Genomic DNA, 21,341 nt, shown 5'->3' on the forward strand with positions numbered 1-21,341 from the left:
CTAGTTCACGGCCACTCAAGCAACCAAGGATGTCATGAAGGAGGATATTTTTTGCTTGCTTTGGTAATTTTAATTTGCCTACAATTTTTAATATAAAGCAAAATTCGAAAAAAGTTTCACTAAGTTACTACGTTTAGTGCGCTCAAGTTTGGTGCAAATTAAAAACCAGTCAAAAGGTCGTTTGCAGGGCCCTTAAAGGGCTCATGCAAAGGAAAAAAAAACATTTTTTTTAAACAGCCCGGGTGGAAAAAGGAAGCCATATAAAACAAATTTAGAAAGAAAATTTTTTAAAGCTATATTTACGGCGCGAAACAAATTTGTAGTTGGCGCCTGTGGGCGCCGCGGAAAAGTGGCTTTTATTCATGTGTTTTGCCTGTGCTCTTTTAGAAGCTTTCTATGGTCTCTAAAAGTTACTTATTCATCTTCGTTTTAAAGTGCAACAAAATTAAGATTAATAAGTAACTTTTACAGCCCAAAGGAAGCTCCTGAAAGAGCGCATTCACCACCATCTAGGCTGTTTAAAAAAAATGTTTTGTTTTCCTTTGCATGTGTTCTTCAAAGAGCAACTCTACTTCATTTTTTTTTTTTAAAACAATGCAGTCCTTTTTGGTATTACCTAGGAGGAACGCATCAAATATTACGACCCAGTTCTGTTTTAAATGTTTCTTAAATGGTCCAAAAAACATTGCAACGCGCCAAGTTGCCAGAATCGGCTGGCTCTAGCGGGGCGAATTGAGGTGCAACCAACAGCGCAGTCAAGGCTACAGCGATGGCGTAGCCAACATTGAGCTAAACGTCATCACTATTGCCCCTTCTTGTTTGTTTTCACTTTTCCAGGCGAGCAATATTGGGTGTGAGCGTAACAAATGAAGTCGGCAATGTTTCTTCTCGGCGCTCAGCTTCAACAGTGTCCACGTGATTGAACACGCCTACGCAGCACGCTTCTTGGGAGTCATCCCGCCGTTACTTGCATCACAAACGCTGTCGTTGTCTCACTCTCACCGTTCATGATTATCGTCTCTCGGAGTTTCATTCCCACTACGTCCGCAGACTGATGCTGCAGTTGTGCAGACTTCGTTGAATGACACCAAAACGGTGTGCAGTGCAGACGACACAATTGCGCCGGGCACAGGCCCGCCCCAATCCTGCCCGTTATTGCGTAGAGGATCCCGTGTCATCTCGTACCCCGTAATAGCTATGTTTCTGGCGGCTCAGGGCAAATGTTGTCAGACGGTGCCGACGTTTCGGTTTTGATTTCTACGTTTAAAGTAAGATCCAACAATATATATCCCATATTTTGCGAAGCAATGGCATAATGGCTTTTATTAGTTTTTTTTTTTAATGTAAAATCACTCATTATCCCGAAACTTTAGGAATTGAGTAGAGTTGCCATTTAAGGAAGCTCGACATGGGTCTTTGATGACAAAAATTACTTAAAAATAATTTTTTTGAAATGGTGATTTTAAAATTTACAGCTATTTTGGCAAAGTTCTACTTTTGTGGATCAATATATTAGTGCCATAATTAGGGTTCCGCGTTTTCGGTTTTTATTTTTTCAAAATTCGGCATACTTTGTTCGGTGTTTATTTTAAAATCCAATTTTCAGTTTTTTTCGGTGTATATTTATTTCCAAAAAATTTTACCTTTTTTTTTTCGGTGAACACGAAAGAAACACTATCGGACACCGGATGAGATGGTCCTTGTAGCTGTGATATTTGTGATCACTGAAAGAATAACGGCACATAAACATAAGTGGTCTTCGCTGCAACTTCCCTCAGGACACACCAGCTTCCGTCAGGACACACCTCAAAATCGTGGAATTCGCGAGCATAAATTTTAGCGCGCTTCTTTTTCCTTCCCATTCTGACAACGTGACCGTCTGAGGAGATGGCCGCACAAAAAACCAGCGGAATGGCAAAAAAAAAAAAAAAAAATCCATTGTATTTATGTTTTTCAGCAACAGGCAAGTTTGAGAGAGGGTGTTAAGAAAGGTATTAACAACTTCCCTCGATGTTCTCTGAAGTGCATGAAGCGAAAAACCTTATGTTGAACCTTTAAAGCAGGCAATCACAAAGATGTCGCACAATGTCGAACCTTGCAAAGTCCTCTCTCTTTCTCTCCCCTCCCCTCCCCCTCCCCCTCCTCCCCCCCCTCCCCCACCCACCTCGACGCGGCCCTAAAATACTGACCTTTTTCGGTTAAAACCGAATTTTAGAAAACGGATTAGACATACTTTTATCGGTTTTTATCAGTTTAAACCGAAAACTCCGAACTCTAGCTATAATATACATTTTTATCATCTATGCATGCTGAATATTTCATTGAAGTTTATGCTGAAATGACATTTTATTAAAGCACACATTTTGGGCTCATTGCAGATTTAAAGGAGGGCTAGTTCAGCATCTAGGGCAGATACAAATATAACATTTTTTTTGCAATTTGTTGCTAAATATGAGAGGCATACAATGTTGAAAGCTGATTTTTTTACTATGGGCCTAAGAAATTTTCCAACTAATTTATTGTTTTATTACTAAGTTGCCACACATTGAACACTGACCCTCAATATGTAGTAAAATCACTAATAATGGTTCAATCATGAAAGTACTTCCAACATTGTATTCTATGCTTCCCTGTTGTCTCTGAAAACAAAGGTAGGTCAGTTTTAATTATCTTGAGGACTGTGCCGCTGACTGAAAAACTGACCAGATATTTGCAATCACCAAGAAAAACTGAACAAGATTGTGCACTTTCATTGAATTCCATCAAACAATAAAGATCAAGCTACAAGACCAGTGTTCCCTCTTAAAGGGGGCATGCAACAATGTTTCGACTTTGGTCAAATAATTGTGGTACGTAGTTGTTCCCTGTCACGTCTGTATTAAAGAACTGAAAACCAATTTTGCCTACGCGAGTTGGTTCTTTTTAAAAGAAATGTCAAACATTTGACGTTCTGGGCGTCTCTAAACCACTCTTAACTCTTACACCATCTTGAGAGTCACGTGCGCAGTGACGCACACTGGGGACACAGAGAATTTGGTTGGGTTCTCTTTCAGAAACTCCAGTGCACACGGCCCCTGTTTGAGATTCACGTGGCGACCTTCAAGGTTGGTCTGAGCAATGTGGAAAGGAGAAGAGAGGAGGGCGAAAGGGCCAAAAAAGTTTGCCTTTCCATAAGGAAGTTCGACTGACATAGTAGCAACGGAGTGAGGCTCGAAGGAGGAACAGCTTCTTTCACCTTGGGCAGATGGCACCAACACCGAGACTAGATATAGTACAACTTTGTCAATGACAACGTTGTACTATATTTTATACTATATTTACAAAATATAGCATTAGACTGAGCACACAATGGCACACCTTTCTAGCTTATTACACTGTACCCAGGGGTACGTCACAGCATAGTTCCCATGCCCACGGCTGCAATTCACAAATTATTCCTGTTCTTTTCTTTGCAATTATGCGACGGAATTGCGATATTTGAAAAGAATGAGGTCGCTTATCCATCCCTTTGCTAAGATAAACAATGAAAAAATTAAAAACTACAAATTCTTTCAAAGTTCAAATTGTTGCATTGCCCTTTTAAGTTCTATGGTGCACTTGTGCATAAACTTGTCATCAGTGTCATTATTATAGCGCGTAAAGCTCACCTGAGCGCAGCATTCGTCCTTCGCCGTCAAAATGCCACATGTCCCCCTCCGAAGCGCCGAGCACGGCGCAAACCTCCAGGAAAAGCGAGTAGGAAAGAAGCCGGTCATTTCTGCTGATGGCAACTAGGGTGGGCAGTTTCATGTGAGCCACCGCTTCCAGCAGCTTATCTCCCTGCAACCAAAAGAGAAACGGTAATTCCAGTCGATCGAATTCAATCGAAACACTCATCCGAGCCACGGTGCAAAGATACTTTCTCTACTCTAACCAAGAAGTCGAACGACCGGCCCGTTCGTAGTAATTTCAAAAGTCGTGCGCATTTTGGGTCCAGTTTTTGAAAACGAAACTCGTTCACCGAGTGGTTTCTTAAGTTTTGGGATTGAGTCGAGGTCTGGAGGGCTGCTGCCAAGACTGTATGGCGGGGGACAAGCGCTTCCATCCACACTTCTCCAGAATAGCTCTTAAAGCTGTTTTCGACACTTGTGACTGCTAATGACCTAGTGCCTTGAAATCTCTTGGGATCTTTGATGACAAGAGAACAGGCTGGCACCAGTGGCGTACCGACTTGTTTTTGAGTGGGGGGGCAAACCATCCCCCCACCCAGGGCCGGGGTGGTGCCCTTGGTATTCCTTTCCGGCCAGTGTCTCCACTCACCAGTGCCGGCGGTTTCGGGGGGGGGGGGGGGGGGGGGGGGTTGCAAAACACATGCCTTGCCCCCCCACTGTGAGAACTGGGGGGGCAAGTGCCCCCCTTACCCCCCCGGTTTGGACGCCCATGGCTGGTACCATTTATCAGGTAAATGTAGAAGGGTTGTGAGCTCGGTTAGTTGGTAAGCATTATACATTTAAGTAAGCAAGCAATGTGAGGAAACTTTAAAAGAATACAGGAGACAGGATAGACGCTGAACTCACAACTCAATATTTGATCCAGAAGAGAAGAAGATGACACATAACCAAGAGGCAAGTGCTCATGGCATGAGAACTCTAGGGCATGGGGCGATGGCTTCAGCGCATCGGAAGCATTTAAAAACAAAACTTCCTTTTCAGGTAGTGTAACAGAAGGATAACTCACGCAGTGCTCCCCCAAACCTTGTTATAATACATGCGCCGTAAATTTCTCAGGTTTTTCCCTATATAAACCAATGATAGCGGTGCTGGCCAGATTTGGATTACATGTACATGGTCAAAGGTACATGTACATCGTCACCAGCATCTGCACTGTCAAGCCTGTGCATGTAATCCAAATCTGGCCAGCACCGCTATCATCAGTCGATATAAGAAAAAACTCTCAAGAGAAATTTACAAGGCATAAATTTTATACAAGGTTTGGAGGAGCACTGCATGAGCCATCCTTCTGTTACACTTTCTGAGAGGGAAATTTTGTTTTTAAACGCTTGGATGCGCTGAAGCCATCGCCCAGCGCCCTAGAGTTCTCATGCCATGAGCACATGCCTGTTGGTTGCATCATTTTTTTTCTTTCTTCTCTTCTAGATGAGATATTGAGTTGTGAGTTCAGCATCTATCCTGTCTCCTGTAATCTTCTACAGTCTCCCCAAGTTGCTCGCTGGCTTTAACCATGTATATTGGGTAACACTTGGCATTTCCGTATATATTTCCAACTTTCTTTGCGAGCACCATTCTTTTTTTTGGCTCTAAAAGCTTTTGACAATGTTATAAACCTCTCGTGGACAGCATGTACAGCTGATCTCGAAAATATCACAAAACCTTCGCTTTAATCAAATGCGATTCCAGGGACAAGTCATTCTTGTCGATCCCAAAAACTCGATCGCAATCAAATGCAGTGTGTGAACGGGCCTTTACTGCACGAGCAACGTGCATCCTCCTCTTTGGCAAATCTTGGCAAATCTATGGGCACAAAAATTCTCACGAAAATATTTTGTAGTATTTGTGCCGCTACGAGGGCCCCCACAGCCACTCCATTTTAGTGCGAAGCATCATGAATTGCGGAAAGCGTTTTTCCTTGCAAAGATTAAATTTTAATGCAGTAATAAAGTAGTTGCATTGTTTGTATGTTTATACAGCTCGAAGTTAGTCAGCCTCAATGGGCGCCTGGTGTCTCAGCTGTAGACAAGCAATTTAGTTGGCGTGGTACAACCGCTAGCCTGGGGTCTTTAACGTCTACCGCCCAGTAGTGATACACGACCGCACGCCGGTACGATGCTCATCCAAACCGAAATGGGCAGGGGTGGGAATGGAACCTAATCTTTTTATTTTTATATCCTATATTTACTTATAAGAAAGCATTATATGTACATAAAAACAAATTATGTTCTTATATTATAAGTCACGTGACCTTTTGAGTGGATGGGGCCTTATCTCCTTTTCGGACTTGGCTACGTCCCCGCGCGTGAACGCAGCCTCTGCCTATGACATTTGCACAAAGTGTGCAAATGCAAAACTTACCCCGCGTAATGAACGCCCCTCCCCCTCCCCCTCCCCCTCCCCCTCCCTCCCTCCCTCCCTCCCCCCCTCCTCCCCCCTCTCCCCCTCCCCCCCCACAAATATGTAACAATTTTTCGAGAAAAAACCTGTGTTCATTATGCGAGTAAATACGGCAAATACAACTCAGTGGAATTCCCACCTCACGATAGCCAGACTTGCAGTAGGTGATGAGGGAGAGCATGGCGTTGTCCACATCCGGCTTGACCGGACTGAGTCCCAAGTAACACGAAGAAAGGATGATGGCCTTGACGAAGGGCCGCAGAATTTCATTGCGGTAAGACTCTGCCATCCAGTTCTTCAGCCACCTGGGCTTCAGCACACTGAAGCAAACAAAGGACTATGATTCTCATCCAGCCACAACATGGCCATTCAAAGGAGGACAATCCACGAGCATTGGTAATGTCCTCAAGCTTCTTCAGTCAGCATGAGGACATGAGGCAGCATGAGGATATAATGTCCTCATGCTGTTTCAATCAGCACCGATGCTGCAAAGGGTACTTCAACCAGCATCAGTGCTGCCGAAGCATCGATCAGACACAACAGATGCTCGGGCAATGCCAACGCATCACTAAGGGCACCGCACTCGCACCAGAGGCGGGACAACTAGCCGAGACTCACCAATCGTGTCTTTAAAGGGATACTTCAACGAATTTTGAAATATTCCCGTTGTGTTAAAAATAGGAACGTTGAATATGATCCACAATATCCGTAAATATGACAATCGCACGTCTGTATTTTGAGCCTGGGTGGCTGTATTTTTCGTTATAAACTGCCCGCTCTGGCAAGCGCTCGGAGAAGGCCCAGCAGAGACCACGTGACATCCAACGCAATCGTGACGTAGGTCGTCTCAGGACGAGCAAAGCTACGGAGAGGCTGATGTCGAGAGGATGGCCTAATCGTTCCAGCCACCGAAGCGGCTGCTTTTGTACGAATTTTGAGTGACGGGTTAATCTTCTATAATCTTGTAGGGGAAAATTTCGACTTCTGCGACACACAAAAAGCATTCTCGGGAAGAGGGGAGTTCCTCCTTCCCCTCTCGCCGTGGCCGGAGGCGAGACACTCACCGTCACTAGCTGTCAAGGTTCCTAGACGGGCATTACAAGCGAGGCATTAGCGACATCCACCAGGTGCTCTTTGCTAAACGTTTAATTCATTTTAAAATTCCTTTTCGAGACTTTTTTAACAAGATATTGGTATGTTCGATGTGATACTGCTCCTTTGAACACATATAGACCAAAAATTGAGCGCTGAAATTTCGTTGTAGTATCCGTTTAAACCAACCACCGACACTGGGCAAAATGCACACAAGCAAAAGCAGCAGCTTGAAGCCTCACCTGGGAGTGATATGAGAGTTGGGTGCCAGAAGAACAAGGGACTTGACCGTGGGCACCGGTTCTTGTCGCTCCAACAGGATGCGCAAGCTCGTGAAAGTGGCGGCGCTGTGTGCTACCAGGGCATCAATCCTGGGGTTGTAGCCAGATCGGCATTTTGTTAGCTTTATAAAGTGCGCTGCAAAAGTGCGCTGAAATTGCATACACCTAACAGGCACAAAAAATTAAATGTCAAGGGAGTCGTGGAGTCGGTTGAATGTCGACTGCTATTATTTTCAAAGGAAAACTGAGTGCAAAGGAAAGAGAACTCTTTTCAAAACGTGGAGAAAACGCTTGGCAAGTGTCAAGGACGTACCTGGTGATGCCAAGCTGCCTGAGAAAGTCTCTGAGGAGGGCCGTGCGCTCTTCAATGCTGTGCCAGAAGAACTCGTTCTGGATGCTGAATCTGAGGTCTGCGAGAGGATTGTGCAGCTACGGCCAAGAACAGAGACATTGTTCGTGGACTCGCTTGCCCTACCCTAGCTATTGGCATGGAGTAGCAGACTTAGTAGCGTGAATATGTGTTTCCGAACGCCTATAAGCTTTTTCCGAAGACTCTAGAACGGTTCTTAAACATGCTCACCTGAGAAGGCAAAAAACAGTAGAGCTGCGAGGAAGGCTAGGAGTGTAAGCTCACTGCCATGAAGGCTATGAAAGAGCTTATGGCTGTGGCAGAGGATGCACATCTTGAGGCTCTGATCTTGCACAGGCTACAGCAGAGGATGTGCATTGATCTCTAGAGGCTCCGATCTTGAACCAATAGCCCTCTGTACATTCCATGGCAAGCTCAAGCGGCAACATAAAAATCCCACTTTATGCATGATAGAATGCTCAGAAAATAAGAGCCATTAATAATAACTTTCTACCAAATCCATGTCTCAACTCCAAGTCAAAATAATACCCAATTAGGGAGGTGTTTTTCGAATCACAGTCTTGACTTTCCAAATGCACATTTGTGAACCTTTTATCTTAGAATTTCTTCGGAGTTGCGTGCAAATAGACATTAGATTACAGTGTTTCCAACAGCTCAATCGGGGTCACGTGGTTTATGGGTCGTGTTTGCAATGCGAGCTGTGAGGAGGTAACAGAAGCGTTGGTCATCTGCAAGTGTCTGCCTTACTGTCGCTTTCCCCGTCTCCACGCGACAATGCAACAGATGGTCACTAGCGACCAATGTGCCCAGGAGGCATCTGCCATTAAATTGCAAATGCATCCCTTATATTGATTTGCTCAATCACTTAAATTTAGGCCAAGTAAAGCCAGTGCACTGCCGTAGCCTGTGTTGGCCTCAACAGATGTAGCATTGGACGAGGGGACAATTATACACCTGGAAAGGATGGGGCTAACACGTCCACACCCTCTGCACAAAGCCTCGGGATCAGGTTTTCAGAGAAGTCTCGATAGCTGCCCGGAGCGCCGTGGAGAAGAACGGCGAGCGGGCGTCTGGTTTCGGCGCCGCCACCATCGTCCCGTCTGGTGAAGACGAAAGGGACGTCAACCTCAATGCCGTCCTCGGGCGCCCTGCGGTACCAGGACTTGGTCTGCTTCCACTGGCGGTACAGGGGGCCACATGTGCGCACGCTTATACGGCGCTCCATAAGCTCGTTTGCAACGTCAGCAACGACAGCTCGTGCCGATGTTGGTGAAGCAGACGGCTGTCTCGCAATGCTAGCAAGCCCTCTTGCATTACAGGCGACGATTCCTGCGGAAAATATGCCAGGTCCGTGTCTCTAAATCTATAAACACACTGCACAGGGGTGAGGATAGGAGCAGAATGCGATGAATCGTAGGCATTGATGTCGCTGGTCTCGTGAGAAAAGATGAGAAAGGGTGCGATGGAAAAAGGGAGGAAGAAGGCAGGCAATAGGTTAGGCGTCTTCGTTCTGCCATGACAAGTTGAAGTTGTTAGAGCGCCAACTTGTTATGCAGGATTCCAGTGTTTTCCTGCAAAGTAAGCTAAAAAAAGAGCTAGGTACAGACCTTACAGGTGTTGTTCGGCTGCTTCTTTGCATTTATATAAGGCATCGCCAGCGATATGGGCCCATCGGGTCCACCCGCTGGGAACCCCGATGTTCGCGTCTATGCCCCGCCAATTCGAAGCAGCCGGAAAGCAATGGACATTTTCCTCTAGCTTATTATATAAACTCTATGATTGCGCATATTTCATCCTCTATCGTGGCTTCGGTTGACTGTAATCGGGTGACTCTGTCACCAAAGGACTGTTTGAAGAGTTCAGACGACAAGGAATTTGAAATGTCTGAAATATTTTTTTACAAAGATGGAGCTAAAGGTGTGGATATTCAAATTAGGCATTTCCTTCTTCGCTAGTGAGCGAGAAGACGCTTATTGACCCTTCAGTTGAAAAGGACTGAAAAGACTGGAGTCAACTTTGTGTGTTGTAAGTTACCTCTTTAAGGCCGATTTCATACAAATAGTAGTCGACTTTGGTTCAGCAGGAAATTGGTTAGCAACGTAACCAGCACCTCGAACAGGAAAGTGAACAAAGAACCCCATTTGCTATTAGGAACATTTATCCAAGTTATTTCTAAGCATGTACGCTTATGAGGCACTTTAGGAAAACCGCAAAAATTGGCTTCGCAACGTATTGTGCTGCAATTTACTACAGAGGTTCAAGCAGATGGTAGAAGTTTACAGCGAAAATATCATGGAATAAAATTGCCTCTTTCAAAAGGGAAAAAACAAAAACCTGTTTTGGACAATCAACACTGCCACTTCAAAGACGATGCGGCGTACGACATCTGTTGGTTTTTATACGTGAGCATTGTTTGCGAAGTGGCAGCGTGGACCGTAGATTGCCCAGAACAGGTTTTTGTTTCTTCCCTTTCAAACGAGGCAAGTTCATTCGTCGATTCATTACTGTAAACTTCCACCACCTGCTTGCACCTCTGTAGTAAATTGCAGTGTGACACGTACGTTGAGAAACAGATTTTTACGGGACGTCGAAAGTGCCTTAGAAGTGTTAGTTCATATGCTGTACACAGAATTTACCTTTGTTTCTATACACGTAGCTTGCAAGGGTCGCCATTGCTGGGTACTGACGGTTATTTCTACTTACTGGCTTCTTCGAACTACAGCTTCTGCAGTGTGAAACTAACATGGAGAACGGAACGCTTGCTGCACATAAAATACTGGCATGGCCGCGAATAACGTAACATGCAAGCTATTCACAGGGCAGAGTCGTATATTGGGAGGGTCTGGCCGATGGGTGTGGCGACGAAGGCGCTGAACAGGAGAAAAGTGAAGGACAGGTAGGAGAGCGCCGAAGGCCAGAGAGGAAGAAAGGAGCAAAGAGGAGACGACCGCCATTTTGATGCAACACATTATCGGCACAGAGCACTGTTGAGGCTATGCGTCGTCTGCTATGGGCTTCTTTCTTCTTCACCTAAATAAGTTTGCATTCATACATGAAGAAAATTCATTTGTTAGCTTTTTAAGCCACCCTGGAATAACAGTATATTATTTTCGTGCCAGAGCCTGCCAAATAAAAGAACCGAAATTTGGATTATCCGAGCAAATGATTGAAAATGGCGGCCGTCCCCGCTCAGCTGGGAGCAGTCGGGAGTTCACGCGCATGCGCTCACGCCTCTCGGTCTGCGCCGCGGGCTGATTGGCTCACTCGGGAGGGGGGCGTTACGGCGGCGAGATCATAAAATGGCAGGATGTCAAAAAAAAAAAAAAAAAAAAAAATGTAAGTGTTTTTTTTTAACGCAAAAATAAACTACGCATAGCCGAACGCTCATTCTCTGCCCGAAAGTAGCGCTAGAGGTCCAAACACGCCCCATTTTCCTACTAAAGTTTACATAAAATCACATAACCTTTGAGCAACATATCTGGTTCGGACCCCAAAGTGTTACGTTTCGGCGGAGGATGAGCGTTCGGCGATGTATAGTTAATTTTTGCGGTGAAAAAAACGCTGTAAATTTTTTTTTTGGGGGGGTAGGATTGCATACGTACCTGGCGGGCAGCCAGAGGCTCTCACAAGGTAACGGATCATTTTCTCTAAAAGCTCCAGGAACCTCGGAAAAACAGTGTCACGCACTCAGCTCGTAAAGTTTTAATGTGGTACGATCAAGCAAATTGCAGCGTGTTCGGCGTGTTGGGTAACAAATTTCAGAGAAAAAAAAAAAAAAAAATATGTGTGGCGCGGTTATTTTCAGTTAATTTGGACGAAACAGGCATGTGTGACGTCATGGACACTTCGAAAGTGCAAACAAGAACATATCCCGCACCGTAGGTACTCCAGCATTTTTTTTTTTTTTTTAAGAGAAAAGGCGCAGTCCCGTGACCACTTACGTGCCTTTCTCCCGCCCGGCCCAAAGTTCCTAGTTTTATTGGTCCTCTCCGGCGTTGCGGTCCTGCATGCTCTTCAAATGCTCTTCCCGTAAACAAAGGTGCAGTTGTATTCAGTTTTTATGACCTTTCAAGTAATGTGGAATAAAAAAAAAACTTCTCAAAGTACATCGTAACGTTTGCTTGGTAACTGTAGCTTGGTTGAAAAGACAATCTAAACTAAACAACGAACTTACGAATCCAGGAAGTACAGTGCACTACACTTTTCTCAACCTCGTTGACTTTTCTCAACGAGGTAGACTTTTCTGCACGGGTCAAGGCGGTCAAGGTCAACGCACAGGCATAGCGCACAGGTGCAGGAAGTGCAGGCGGTGCAGGTAAATCGAACGAGCCCCTTGTTTCGCTCGTTTCGCTCTCACTTGCACAGAGGGCGCTCGTTGTTTTAGAACAGAAACCAACATGGCGCTCCCCTTGGCGTGAGGTTTGTGACGTGGATGGGCTCGACTTTCCCCAATATTTATTATTTCCGCGGCCCATATTTCAACTCGGCTCGGTGTGCGGCCTGCTAGAAGACACAGACCATGTTCGAAATAACAGATTTTCAAAGTAAGCCATCGCTGACCGGGCGACATGGTCGTTGTAATAATTTCCGTGTACCGCCCGGCTTGCTACCGTAAGCTGCGACCGACCGACGCGAAAATTCGCGGCATAATACAATGATTGTATTAAATAGCTCAGCGTATCTGACATTTTTTGCCTTAGATACCCAGCATGGCGTGTTTGAGACCTTACGAAATAACCTTGCACTTTGGTCGCCTCGTTTCAGAGATCGGAGTCGGGCTTGCCGGCTTTGGAGTTGCCTTTCTCTTTCTCGGTGTCCTCCTGTTTTTTGACAAGGGACTCCTCGCCCTCGGAAACGTGAGCACTCCTTTTCATCACAGGGGGCATAACTTCAACATCGCTGCACTTTCCACTCGTGTTCTAAGTGTAATCAGTCGATATAGAGGTCAGATAAGCCACACTGCAATTCCCAAAATCAGCCTGCTTGGGGTGCACATCGCAACTTCGCTGCGTACCTTTAGTTTTGATACCTTTTTTATTGCACGTGTGACAACGAAGCCATTTGCATGTGCCTCTACCCGTCAACTGACAAACATTCTCTTGCCCGTAATTTTGCTTCTTCCAGATCCTGTTCCTGTGCGGCCTCGCGTTTGTGATTGGACTCGAGCGAACATTCCGCTTCTTCTTCCAACGACACAAGTTACGAGGGACGCTCGCTTTCTTCGGCGGTATCTTCGTCGTCATCTTTGGGTTTCCCCTCATCGGGATCATCATCGAAACCTATGGCTTTGTGCTCCTCTTCAGGTTGGTAGACACGCTCTTGCTGTCAGCAGCAGCACCTTGTCCACTGTTGCCTACCCTACTCGTTTTCACCTCAAGAACTGGAGAAGAAAAGGTTTGACTCCTTGCAGAGCACCACTTCTTTACCCGTTAGGTGCAGTCTCCTGCAGTATAAAAGATCCAACCGTAGCGCGTGGCCCAGACGGCGACCGGTTGGGGCACAGCGTCTGCTCCGGACAGTTCATTCCAAGGAGAGTGAAACGCATTAATGCAGTCAATCTGCGTTGGCACACACCGGTTGACCATACTCTCTCCCGTTAAACTGACATGAACTCCCGTATCTGCTTGTGCGGTGCGACAAGCCTATGAAATTGGCAGGCCATAACGCAAGCTGTTCCCCCCCCCCCCAAAGTAATGTCTCACTCTTTTTCCCTTGAGAGCTTCTCGCTCTTTTTTCCTCTCAGTCCCGCTCTCTCTCTGATTTCGATTCTGGCGCCACCTAAGTGACCACTGGCAAACCCTTGAGAAATCACCGTTTTTGGAATTATTTTAGCTCCCAGCTTTCGCCTTTTCTCTAGCATTCAGGTTCTAAGTGCCCCTGTCTGATTTTACTATAGCCTGTTGCAGCTCAAGAAGGTAGGGCGAGGGAAAGGAAGGCTGGGCAGGAGCAAGCAGGCGGAATGCTGGAAAGGGGAGGTGGTTTTTCCCTCTCCAGCATTCTGTCTGCCTCTTCCCACCCAGCCTTCCTTTCCCTCACCCTACCTTCTTGAGCTGCAACCTGCTACAGTGGGTATGGCAGTTTTGTTGAGACTTTGGCTGTCTGTGCCTCTGCTTTGCTAAACATGCTTACAGTAAATTTGAACAGTGGGACAGACACTTCTAATCCCATTCCTCTTTCAGTGGACGAGTAAGCGAGAGCAATAAGCACGAAATGAGACACATTCCTGTTGTGGGATGTGCATCTTTAGCTCAATTGAAGGAGATTGTGGAGCCGCGATCTTGTGCCGCAGACAGAGTACACGGGGATTTTATTGTAGCACTGTCTCCGACTCGTCAGTCGTGTAGAGTGTCAGTGACCTATAGGAGGCGGGAGAAGCGATGCAGCTCTCCTTTCAAACCCCAACCAAGTTCAAGCTTTCGTCGCTTGGTGTCATCTTTATGTGAAAAAGGTCCGTCCAAAACAACCTTTTGTCACATTCCTTACCAACTAAATAGCCTACCGCACAACAACCCATCGTAGCGGCAGTTTAATGTCTCTACGAAGAAAATGTGCTACATACGTCCTCTGTACGCAAACGTCAACGGGCGACCGGCGAAGCAGTGGCAATTTGTCAGAGCAAGCCAGGTCACGAGACAAAAAAGTTACAATGGCGGACGGAAGTGGCGAACCGAAACCAGACGGTCGACCAATCTGTGATAGTATGCTGCCTAGAACGCGTTTCTGACCGTTTCTGACTGGTCTGCTTACCGTGTCCAAAAAAAGGGTCCCACGACTTATGCCCGACGACGTCGTAGGAGTGCCACGCCGTCGCAGCAGCGGTGATCATACCTCGGCAAACCTCACTCATGACGGCCCTCACTCACCGTCACTCACCCTCATCTTCACAGGTGAGGTGAGGGTGAGTGAGTTTCTGAACCAGGAAAATTCACGAGTGTGAGGGTGAGTGAGGGCCGTGAGGGCGGTAAGGGGTATGAGGGCCATGAGTGCGTGAGGGGTGTGAGGGCGGTGAGTGGCGTGAGGGCCATGAGTGCGTGAATGGTGTGAGGGCGGTGAGTGCGTGAGGGCTGTGAAGGCCATGAGTGCGTGAGGGCAGTGAGTGGCATGAGAGGCGTGAGGGCCGTGAGGGCGGTGAGTGCATGAGGTGGGGTGTGAGGGCCATGAGTGCATGAGGGCGGTGAGTACGTGAGGCCCCCTTCAGATCGAGCATCTTACTCAGCAATTTTGGTGTTAATGGCAAGTTGTTCTCTAGCTTTCCCTAGATCGACACGAATTGCTGCGATCGGGTCCGGCTCAAAATTAGCAAGCAACTCGGAGCAATTCGAATACGTTTAAAGCGGCTGCATTCAATTTGGGACGCAAAATTTTCAAGTGATACCTCGTGCCGGTGATGATGACACCGAAAGACTTGGTTCTGGTTTGAAATCAATCGTTTTTTTGGAAATAAACTGTTTCAGAAAGGTGCAGTGGTATTCTTAACGAGATTTAAATGCATAAAGCCACGTTTATAACGCGTAATTGTGTCTAAATAGTGCAAGAAAAATAAAATTTTATGATGACGATGGCAAATTGCAGCAATTGGTTGCTGCGTGTGATCGCGGGCGGCCCGTGTTGCTGGTGTTGCGACGTAAAGTTTCTGGGCGAAATCGCCCCATCTGAAGCTGGCCTGAGTGGCGTGAGGGCCATCAGTGCGTGAGGGGTGTGAGGGCCGTGAGGTTCAGTGAGGGTGAGTGAGGGGCTGAAGGTGAGTGTGACTGTGAGGGGCTGAAGGTGAGTGTAGTGGTGAGGGTGAGTGAGGGGTTTAGGTGAGTGTGGCTGTGAGGGTAAGGGTGAGTGAGCGCGACCTAAAATGCCGACCTCTGGCGGTGATGGATGTGGTAGACGCACATTCTGTCGCAGATCGCTTCCCACCTCGATGGTCCACGGAAGCCTTGGCAGCCAGGAATTTGGACGTCACGACAGCAGTGACACTCGCATTGGCTCATGCCTTTTGCTGGAACTTCTACGGCCAACTGTCAAGATCGCAACATTCGTCAGTATAACATTCCGGCTTTTGCGACGTCGATCGTTGCCACTTGGGGACCACCTTCGATGCATGGGCGGAATAGGATGCTGAATGCACCGTTCGGACACGCGTTCCGTGTACCGAAGTGGTTGCAGAGAGAAGCTTTCTCAGGGGGAGGGTTCTATAAAGGGTCGGAATGTTTGAGAGGGTTCATTTTGAACAATGAACAGCTCTTGTTTCCATGTACGGAGACACGCACTGGCTGCCGTCTCTGCCACTCGCCCCGAGTGGGTCTTTCGTATCGTTAGAGTCTGCGCATTTAAGATACTAAACCGATGTCACCGGCCAGTTTCGTTGCGCCTCTGCTACTGGCGTGCACCGTGGGAACTAGTCTTTGTGCACGTGCGACAACTCTGCTGCGGGCTGCGCGAGAGATTGCATGTGCCTTCTCGTGCACTGGCACCTGCCTCTTGTGAACTAGAGTTACGGCGGCGTCATACATCTGTGGAACGCTTGGTGAGATCGGTCTATTTGTTGCATAATGGAGGCGTTCGAGTTTCAAACGCAAAAGCCGTTGTTTTCTTTTCGGAAAATGTAATACCTATTTTGTGCTGCTCGTGAGCCACGCACTGAACTTGCTTTTTGCTTTGGGTGACAACGAGTACACCTTAAAGGCTCGTTCACACGCGTCTGATCGACTGTGTTGTGGTGGCTTGGCTTACAACAGGAGAACACAATGGAGCCATCCATTGGCAAGCCCTAGACTTCCGATCTGCATATAGCTAGATTCAAGGATTTGCAGCGAGATAAAATCTATGCACTAGTATCTACGACAAATAAGCATTGTCAAAATTAGTTCAAGCACATGGTAGAAGAAAGATGCATAAAAAATAAGGACGTATCCGCAGATCGGAAGCATTCCAGGGCAACCCAACAGAGGGAGCGAGTGTATTGCCTCGTCACGAAGGCGCAAGCCGTCGTAACACAGTCTGTCACGGTCAAACGCAAATGTGCGAACCAGCCTTGACGGCACTTTCAGAGTTGCTCAAATCCAAATTCCAGCGAATAAGTGTCGTCGCTCCGTCGTCTTGGTTTGATGACAATGCCGCTCTGGCTTATTCGGCGTCTGCAGCATGGTCGCGACTGAAGTACGTACCACCCCCTGCTTCAAGATTGAGTCGTCTGCTCTTCTGCACGTAGCCGACGTGAGATCTTGCGCAAACTGCAGCCATGCACGCGAGAAACGAAGTTCACGAGCAGCTGTCTAGGCCAGAAAAATTTGTGAATGCCCATCATTTAATTTCTGAGCCAGCACCGTGGCAAGGATAGTGCAAACTCCAATTAAGTAACGGAAACGCAAAAAACAGGCTTGTGCCCACCTTTTCTGCATTGCAGCGTCTTAACTTTCTTTATTCGCCACAATGAAAAATGGCAGAAGTGACTATAAAGGTTGAGTGGCACTTACCGAATGTAGGTTCAATCCAGCGAGGTTTCGACGGTCTCGGGTGCTTCGAGACAGTTTGTCGCTACATATGGCCAGCGAAACAAATCGACACTTCCCCTTACGCCCACCTGTTGCACATTTTTCAGTGGTTTCTTCCCGGTAGTCATCAATTTCCTGCGGAGGATACCGGTCCTAGGATACGTGCTCAACCTGCCGTTCCTTGGTGCGGTAAGTGAACACTTCCACCGCCTTCAGTCAATGGTTAGAACCTTCTGGCTACATTAAAAGGAGGTCTGGACTGGATTGGCTTTCTACGGTTGAAACACATGCATTCTAAGCCCGTTATAACAGACCTTGATTTTGACCAAGATTTCGGTCTGTTGTAAAAGGAGTATGTTGTATGCAGATATCAAGTTGAGTCAATGGTGCATAGAGGAAAAGCAACCGAACTTCACAAGTTGGTATGTTATATCCCAATGTCTGTTGCAACCAGGTCTGTTATAGCGAGCTTTGACTGTAGTAGCGGGGGTGCTCAAGGCACTGGCAACCTTGTATCTTTTTATGTATTTCCACCGAGAGAGAAAAAATGCCGTTGCGGTTCGACAAGGTCCCTACCTCCCCTTACAGTTGGACATCAGCAAAATGAAAGTGTGAAATTCAATACAACTATCAAATATCTTATACAACATTAGATATGTTTAAAACAATACTTAACACACAACTAATTAGAATGCCATATTTTTTTACTTCGCATTCAAATGCACCTTTTCTTTTTTAACAGACGAGATCTCTAGCCACCAGGGACTTCTACTATTTTTCTTGAAAATTGGAAAGGAAAATTAAAAGCTTACATGGTTGTCAATTTTATTTAACAATAAAGAAACTTGGTAATTGAATTTTTGCTTGCCACAGCTGGTTCTTATTCCAGGCATTTTCCGAATGTTTCTTCTTAGTGCTCGCTCCGAGCTACTACTCTTCGGGCTTAGCTGCAGCTTCTCCTTGTGTGTCAGCTGTGGCAATTTAAAGTAATATATTTTATTAGACTTTAATAGAGTCGATTTTTCAAAGATTGGGTGTGTGCCGAAGTCGTGTCGGTTCTGAGAAGGATCAAACATGCAAAGTATCCTTTTCTGGAGAATTATTGTTTTAGTGTAGTTCATCTTGGATGTACTACTCCACAATAATATGCCACACAACATTTTTTAATAACATGAAAAATAATAAAGTTTTCTTTCTTTTTTACCCATGCTGGAAGTAGTTTATGAATTCTATATACGCATCCTGTGCAGAGCGAAAGAGCGTCTGCTTCTTGCACGGGAGCTGCGATGATGTCAGAACGACGCCGAGCTCTTATTGGCCGGTTGAAAAAAATAGTGGGTAGACCTCAAGGAGCCTAGCAGCATTGAGGCCTACCCCCTTTCCTTTCAATAGAAGCCAATCAAGGCTCGGCGTCATTTTGACGTCTCCGCAACTGCTGCTCAAAAAGCAGGCGACTTGCTCTCCGCATTGCTTTGGATAATTCGGTTAGATTGGTGTCGATCAGTTAAACTTTTCACTAAACCACATGCCTAAGAATTTTAGCTCCTTGACCTTTTCCGAGGGAAACTCCAGCAAAGTTAATATGCAGGAAAGAGTAATTAGGATTGTTAGTGGGACAAAAGATCATGCATTAAAACTTTTTAAGCATTAAGCTATTGTTTGTTTTGCTTTAACCAGCTAGATAGTCAAGTCAGGTATCAGTTTGCCACTCTTTCTAGCAGTGTACATTTAGATTGTACCTTAAAGAATGTGTTGGTATCGTCTGCATGCATTATTAATTCTGAGGAGTCTTATATCCTTCATATGGTTTCTTTACACTAACATAAACCAGAAATAATAAAGGATTAACCCTCGAGGCTACTCTGAATAATATTTCTAACATATCAGAGGCTACTTTATTCATGCACATATTAATATTGATTGTTTAAATAGTTTTCAATTAGCTTTAATGATTCTCCATGTACCCACTTATATTAAAGTTTAATTAATATTGTATTGTATCATATTGAAGGCCTTGCAAAGTTCAAAAAGAAACTGTTTATAAAATTTTTCTTTAAGGGGACACTGACAGGGTATTTATGGTTGCCAAGGTTTTTCATTTGTACATAACATATGAGAGCCCAACTATTCAGAACACAATTTGCAAATCGCAATTGGTCTTCTTTCCACCCAAAAACCGCCAATCGAGAACTGGCCGGTTTGAGTTGTGCTCAGTTTCTTCTTTGCAGTCACGTGCCATTTGATATGGTTTAGACACAACCGCCAAATACAATCATGAAGGCACACACTCAATATTAAAAATAGAAAAAAAAAGTGATACCCATTTTTTGGGGTTTCTAAAAATCTGCATATATGTTGATTGAAAAAAAAAAAAAAAAAGTGGCATAGCCACATGACTTTTGATAACTTTCTCCTCTATATTTGTTCTTCCTCCCCAGTCCAGTTTCGGTTTCGAGCAGTTGCGTTTTTATTACTTTATTCAAAATATATGCAACGCCGTAGCAAAATATTGATTAGGTAGTCTTCTGATACCCATAATGGATCGCCTGGCAAAACTTAAAAGAACATTTTTTGGGGGGTGTCAGTGTCCCTTTAATGTCCCAAAGTATTTTGTCCTATATGTGGAGAAGTGCTTGTTCTGTGGACTTGTGTTTTTGTAAACCATATTGTGTTTTATTTATTATATTGTTTGCAAAAAGAACTCCTTAAATTTTCAAATATTTTGAAGAAAATTGGCAGAATATTGATCTGCGATTGTGTAGGCTATTTTTCTCTCTGCCTTAATATATAGGGCTAACTCACAATTTTTAGTTTGTTTGGGAATATACCTATCTGTAGCATGATATTTGCTCTATGCACATTTGAGGAGTTTCACTGGGACTGCCTTAATTCTGTTACTACCTGCTGCAACATTTTTTTTTTAAGTTTTAGTCAATCCATCAGTTTCTGTTGGTGTAGTTGGCTTACACATCATAGAATTAATGAAAGGCTCTTTCTGTCTATGACAAAAAACTCGAATTATAGTCTGTTTTATTCACATACACTAACAAAATGTGCGTTAATCTTTCTCGGTCACCTTCTTTATTTAAAAAGAAAAATAATGCCATTTGTACAAGCGAAAGACCCCTTTTTATATGCAATATCATTCACCGCATTCCAGACTTCCCTTGGCTCGTCTCCAAGTAGACGATACTCAAACCAGTCGTACCACCAACACCCTAAAAAGCCATTTGTCTAAAAATTGCAGAATAGTCCTAAGCTTCCCTGTAACACAAGCCTTTTTTTTTTTTTTTAGTTTCTCGATCGCCTTTCGGGTGACAAGAACAGGTCGATCGTATGAAGGCGGGCCCTGAGCACTGCCCCCGAAGATCTGCACGAGCCGTGGGCCCTCACCACCAGCCCAGACATCCAGACCAACTCCACCCCTGGGCGCACCTCTCCCGCTGCCGTGAAAGAGTGAAAGACTCGTCTCAAAACTCTGGGTTGTGGAGTGTTCCAGCGGCAGACTGTGCTTTCCACTTGCCACTTTCTATCTTGGTTCCTCTCCATTACATTTCTTTCCCCCACCCTTCAAATAAAGGAGGCTCTATTTAAAATGCCCGGTGCTGGGAGCTGTCCAATGCTGGGAGCTGTCCCGTGTGATGTGGCGTGTGGATTGTTTGTAGGCGCAGCAATTTCAGCTACTCATAAAAACTGGGAGGGTGCCTGCACATGGACGGAGGTTTGATAGGGAACCCGTTGGTATGTGCAATCTGAAAAGATACATGCCATTATCATGCTAAGCTGGCTGTGGACTGCATTACTTTTGAACGTGACAAGTAGTTAATAAACCAGCATTGCATTTTACCTGATATTTGTTCTTTGCCGATTTCGCAGAAGTGTCTGTACATAGAGACACCTAGAAATTGGATAGACGTTTGAAGCTAAAACTTGAATAAGGTTTTGAAGACCAAAATGACAACCAGAGAATGGTAATGCATGCCTGCATGTCGACGTAGAGGGTCTG

The 21,341-nt window shown here is 45.4% G+C and overlaps 1 protein-coding gene and 1 non-coding gene across 4 annotated transcripts in view; one reads left to right on the forward strand and one right to left on the reverse strand.

The window, feature by feature from the left end:
- LOC8035881 overlaps window positions 1-11,624 on the reverse strand; it is a gene marked incomplete in the record, with an annotated part of 11,869 nt that extends 245 nt beyond the window's left edge. Inside the window, 6 exon segments of the transcript XR_006076652.1 lie at window positions 3,648-3,819; window positions 6,247-6,427; window positions 7,442-7,570; window positions 7,794-7,890; window positions 8,805-9,179; window positions 11,453-11,624. This is a non-coding gene — a transcript (uncharacterized LOC8035881).
- On the forward strand, window positions 11,337-21,186 carry LOC8035880 (vesicle transport protein GOT1B). 3 transcript variants are annotated; one of them, XM_029986909.4, is made up of 6 exons: window positions 12,234-12,394; window positions 12,615-12,706; window positions 12,975-13,153; window positions 15,747-15,879; window positions 17,443-17,524; window positions 20,631-21,186. In XM_029986909.4, exons 1-6 carry the CDS (start codon window positions 12,370-12,372, stop codon window positions 20,651-20,653), a joined length of 534 nt encoding a protein of 177 aa, XP_029842769.2. In that variant the 5' UTR covers window positions 12,234-12,369; the 3' UTR covers window positions 20,654-21,186. The 3 variants fall into 3 exon arrangements, with proteins under 3 accessions (XP_040356015.2, XP_002411593.1, XP_029842769.2); XM_040500081.2 differs by lacking the exons at window positions 12,234-12,394; window positions 15,747-15,879 and adding an exon at window positions 11,337-11,480; XM_002411548.5 differs by lacking the exon at window positions 15,747-15,879 and having other exon boundaries at window positions 12,210-12,394.
- Window positions 21,187-21,341: the final 155 nt, after the last annotated feature.

Source organism: Ixodes scapularis, unplaced genomic scaffold (genome assembly GCF_016920785.2).
Source record: "Ixodes scapularis isolate PalLabHiFi unplaced genomic scaffold, ASM1692078v2 PGA_scaffold7__128_contigs__length_106722199, whole genome shotgun sequence".
In the NCBI taxonomy this organism is placed as follows: Eukaryota; Metazoa; Arthropoda; class Arachnida; order Ixodida; family Ixodidae; genus Ixodes; species Ixodes scapularis.

Excerpts from the sequence above, each read along its gene's own strand:
- LOC8035880 (XM_029986909.4), top strand. The coding sequence starts at position 12,370 with ATGTTCGAAATAACAGATTTTCAAA. Across the intron at positions 12,395-12,614 it reads CGAAATAACAGATTTTCAAA|AGATCGGAGTCGGGCTTGCC; the intron begins GTAAGCCATCGC and ends GCCTCGTTTCAG. Across the intron at positions 17,525-20,630 it reads ACCTGCCGTTCCTTGGTGCG|TTTCTCGATCGCCTTTCGGG; the intron begins GTAAGTGAACAC and ends TTTTTTTTTTAG.